This window comes from Austrofundulus limnaeus, unplaced genomic scaffold (assembly GCF_001266775.1).
Source record: "Austrofundulus limnaeus strain Quisiro unplaced genomic scaffold, Austrofundulus_limnaeus-1.0 Scaffold6, whole genome shotgun sequence".
NCBI classification, from domain to species: Eukaryota; Metazoa; Chordata; class Actinopteri; order Cyprinodontiformes; family Rivulidae; genus Austrofundulus; species Austrofundulus limnaeus.
The window spans coordinates 4,227,918-4,232,401 of record NW_013952408.1 but is presented as its reverse complement, the minus strand read 5'-3'; the positions used below and the strand labels follow the sequence as shown (position 1 = coordinate 4,232,401).

The following is a 4,484-nucleotide window of genomic DNA, read 5'->3' as shown; positions in this document are numbered from 1 at the left end:
ACACACACACACACACACACACACACACACACACACACACACGCACACAAATCTGAATACAAAAACAAGACAAACTCAAATCCTTTAGAGATTTTGATATTTTTTGTCAGTTTATTTTATCACTATATCATTATTACTGACATCTGAATTGCATATAATACACATTCCTGTTTTAAAAAAATAAACAAAAAAGCAGAAGAAATTCACAATGATAGCATTCATGAACAGAAAACATAAGGAAATTACAGACACAACAATTGTATTGCAGCATATTTATATATACATACATATATATTTTTTAATCACAGCAGGGCAGTGATCAAAGCAAGAAGGTTTCAGGATCACCTTCCAGCCTTTCTGGATGGAGTGCACATGTGGGCTTTTCCCATACTTCAGTTTTCTCCCACGAATCAAAAACATGCATGTCAGATTAACTGGTAWCTGTAATCTATAGGTGTGAGTGAGAGTGTAAATGTTTGTCTCTACATGGGCCTGTGATGAACTCGTGAACTGTACAGGGTGTACACCATCTTTTTGATTTCTGTCTTAGTAGAAGCTGACTAAAATAAATCMCTAAGTTGTTGACGATGAAACAAAGTGTTTTTGATATCACAGGTTCACACAGGATTGGACATGTTTTCAAGATGGCACATGGTCTCACAGAGTATTGTACTCGCAACATTTAAATCCTTCATCTTCTGATTTGGGAGGGTAATGGATAATAGAACCGATGACACCTGCAAAGAAATAAAAGAGCACATCACTCAAGGTGGTCGCATAAATATCAATCAGTTCCAAAAGWTTTCACCGTCAAGATTTTTACTTTTATAACTGATGTAATATGTACAAAAAAAGAATGAGGTCACATTGTACAGTCAAATGCCCTAAAACCCACATGACTGGCCCACAAAACAGTAAGTAAAACATGCTTGTCCCAAGGCTACGTGATTCTGAGTGCATTTAATATTTAACTTTTCTTTTAATCGATAATCTGAGAACGTCAGCTGAGAAGTGTCCRAAGACGAGAGCAGAAAACAGAAGGGTTATTGTGATTCTTACCTCCAGGGTGCCTCGAACCTAAACACATTGCAAAAAAAAAAAGAGAGAGAGAGAGAGAAACCCCATGACCTTAATTTACATTAGAACATCACAATGACAGGATGGAGAATGTGTCTGAAAATAGGTTATAATGTATTATGTAAGGAAAACAATCAAGAAAACCAAAGTTCAACTAACTAAATCCATTAGTTTCATGTTAAAGATATTAAAATGGCAATCTTTCTGCTGTGATAAAACATTACATAACTTTTTGATCAAAACTGAAACAAAATTTTAAAAAACTTGTTTACTCACCTAGATTTTTAGAGATACAAAAGGTTAAAAGGATTAGTCCCAGAAAAGCCAAAACAATGATTAAGATCAAAATCGGATCCAAACCAGATGATGAAGCTATGAGAGAGAGGGAGAAATAACAACATATGAGAATCTGACAGTRGACGAAAACAAATTTGTTTAAACAAAAGTAGACACCTGGCAGTTCCTGTGAAAGACTCAGTTTTTTCATCAGCTGGATGCAGCCCTCCTGCAGGCGGACCCTCTCGGCCCTGGTGCGCTCCACTTGCTCGTCCAAAAGCACTTTAAGGGCCATCGCCTGTGGAACGTGGGCAGTCCAGGTGTCGTTGTGCTCCAGACTCAGATAGACCTTCCCATCATAAAACATGCGGTCGGTCCAGTGGGGCCGAGGACCCTCCTGTATGCAGTCTCGAGAGCGAAGGATGGCACGGTGCTCCACTGGAGGCAGAAAACATGCAAATCATTTAACCTCAAGCTGAGTCGGCATGTTCACTGCAAAACATGACATCTTACTTTGAGGCGAAGTTTTGTTTATGTTGACAGCTGTCAGGAGAGCACCGGCTGACATGCTCTGAACTATGCTTTTCACCTCCTCGCTTGGATTTACAAGAGAAACGCCGTTTACAAGAACTTGTTCAGTGACTTGCTGAGCTCCAACCACTCCCCGCTGCTGGATCTGAACAATGGTGGCTTCTGGAATCAAACAGAAAGTAGAGATCTGATGAAGCAGTTGATGCAATTCATACTACAGATGCCTTCCTTTAAAAATGTATAGATGGATGAAACAAAACTAAAACCAAAAGTAAAATCTTGGGGACATGTAACTGTGAGGTGAAAAACGCAGCATCTCAGCATGTCAATACTGCGACGGAGTATTATGGCCACACAACAAGATTTTTTTTATTATTTTTAAGAGTTTAAAGCCGTAATTATATGAGAATAAAGTCATAATATTACTAGATCAAAGTCATAATATTACGAGAAAAAAAGTCATAATCATGACGCGTCTACTTCCCGCTCCTCATTTCCTCCTCATTATGACCCCCACACGTGAAGCGTAAGCGGGAGTCATATTGTTTTCGTAGTTTGTTGTTGTTGTTKTKTTKTTKTTTTTTTTGTGATTTTTGGACAGCCATAGCACAAAAATGGCTGCACCAATCAACATGAAATTTGGCAGGACTGTATATGAGCTGGACCTACACTGCACCAGCCAACGGTTTTACGATAGACCCCATATTTGAGGAGGGGGCTCCTTTCAAAGAGTGGGTGTCTGGACATGAAAAATCGCTTATAACTCAGAAACTGTTCAACATAGAAGCTTCAGATTTGTTTTGTTGTTTAGCTCTGATGAAGCTCTATCCATCAGGCCCACCAATCAGTGCCCCCCACCCCAAATAAAAGGACCCCCCACCCAAAACCACTACAATTTTATGATGCACCTAGTAGCATGACACTTATTAGGAATAAAGAGTTCTGAGTTGTGGTGCATTTGTGCGTGTGGGGGTCATTATGTTACCGCTATGCAGTATCTAGTTTCCCACACACCTGCTGTGTACAGCCATCTCTCTGTGTTTATAAAGTAGTCCATGATGACCTGGGTCACTGTTGAATTAATAAGCTTTCATCCAAATTAACTATGTGAAAACTAAATCTGTCAGGGCAACCATTAATTACAACACAGCTTCAGTTTATAGTCGTTTACACAATTTCACAAAGTCCTGCTACTGACAATTTGATGCTAATGTGATAAAAGATTAATTTTTTTTATCAATACTAAAGAACAACTTGACAAGTTGCTCAACATTCCTCATTTTAATGCAGTCACTGCATGCTTTTTCATATAAAGGCTACAATATTATGACTTTTTTCTCGTAATTATGACTTTAATCTCGTAATATTATGACTTACCTCATAATATTATGACTTTAAACTCGTAATATTATGACTTTATTGTTATACGACTTTAATGTCGTAATATTATGACTTTATTCTTGTAATTTAAAAAAAATAAAAATATCTCGTTGTGTGGCCCTAATACTCCGTCGTAAATACAACCATTAACAACAATATATTAACCATTTATGACATCAACACTGTTTAAAAACCTTTGCTGCAATAAATCATATTTTTATTTTTGAGCAACACTTTAAATTAACAACTTAAATGATCATTTCGACTGTTTCACAAACTTTAAGCACACATTTCTTGGCTAATATGTTTATAAAAATGAGATAAAGGCGATGTCTCTTACCTAGTGGGAAAAGAGGAACAGCTCCCGAACAGTGACATATCAGAAATAAAACAACCAAACAAAAAGGCATTTCTCCTGCTGCAAGTTATTCCTCAGCTCAGATCAAAGTTAAAACCTGGTCTGATTTAAACCGAGCACGTAGGGTTTGTCCCGCACATAGATAAAATGTTTCACAGACAAACAGAAACTGGTAACAACACATTTAACGACAGCTCGCCCCGCCCCCTTTACATGCCACAGAATGTTTGTGGATTTAAAAGCCTCCCTCTGCGGCTTCTGATTGGCTGCTCAGGTTTCTGCAGGAGCTGAAAAAAAAACAACAACAGGCAGTCATCAAGTTCACATCTTTTTTTAAAAGAAGAGAAACGGAAACAAAGTGCGATGTCAAAAACAATTCACCTGATCTGAGCATAATTTGCTTGTGAAAGTATTTAACTTCCTTATTAAATGTATTAAAACCTCTTCATTTCACTTCATTGTTCTTTTTTAAATTTGATTCACTTGTAGGCCACTTGTATTTTTAGCTTATGTTTAGCTACTTTTAGCTTTTAGCTCCTTTTTCCCCAATTACATTTTAGCTTTTATCTACTTTTACTCCCTTTATCTTTTATCTTAGCTGCTATTTTATTACTTTTAGCTTTTGTTTAGCCTTTTCCTGCTTTAGCTTTTAACTTACAACAATTAACTTTTTAGCTCTTAGCTAACATGTTGCTACTTAAAATTTTTGGGTTAGCCTTCTACTTTTAGCTTTTTGTTCATCTTTTGTTACTAATTTATTCCAGCTTTGTTTAAAGGGATCCACGATTAGTTGTAACATTAAACTTTATTTGATAAACATTTATTTTAACTGTAAAATAAAGACTGTAAAAATACTGTAGGC

General features: G+C 36.8%; 1 protein-coding gene across 1 annotated transcript; it reads right to left on the bottom strand.

The window, feature by feature from the left end:
* Nucleotides 1-83: 83 nt before the first annotated feature.
* Nucleotides 84-3,821, bottom strand: si:dkeyp-13a3.10 (uncharacterized). Its single transcript, XM_014031252.1, has 6 exons — nucleotides 3,605-3,821; nucleotides 1,867-2,046; nucleotides 1,531-1,791; nucleotides 1,354-1,449; nucleotides 1,060-1,077; nucleotides 84-737 (listed from the first exon to the last, which is right to left on the bottom strand). The coding sequence occupies exons 1-6, from the start codon at nucleotides 3,672-3,674 to the stop codon at nucleotides 658-660; spliced, it is 705 nt and encodes a 234-aa protein (XP_013886706.1). The 5' UTR covers nucleotides 3,675-3,821; the 3' UTR covers nucleotides 84-657.
* Nucleotides 3,822-4,484: the final 663 nt, after the last annotated feature.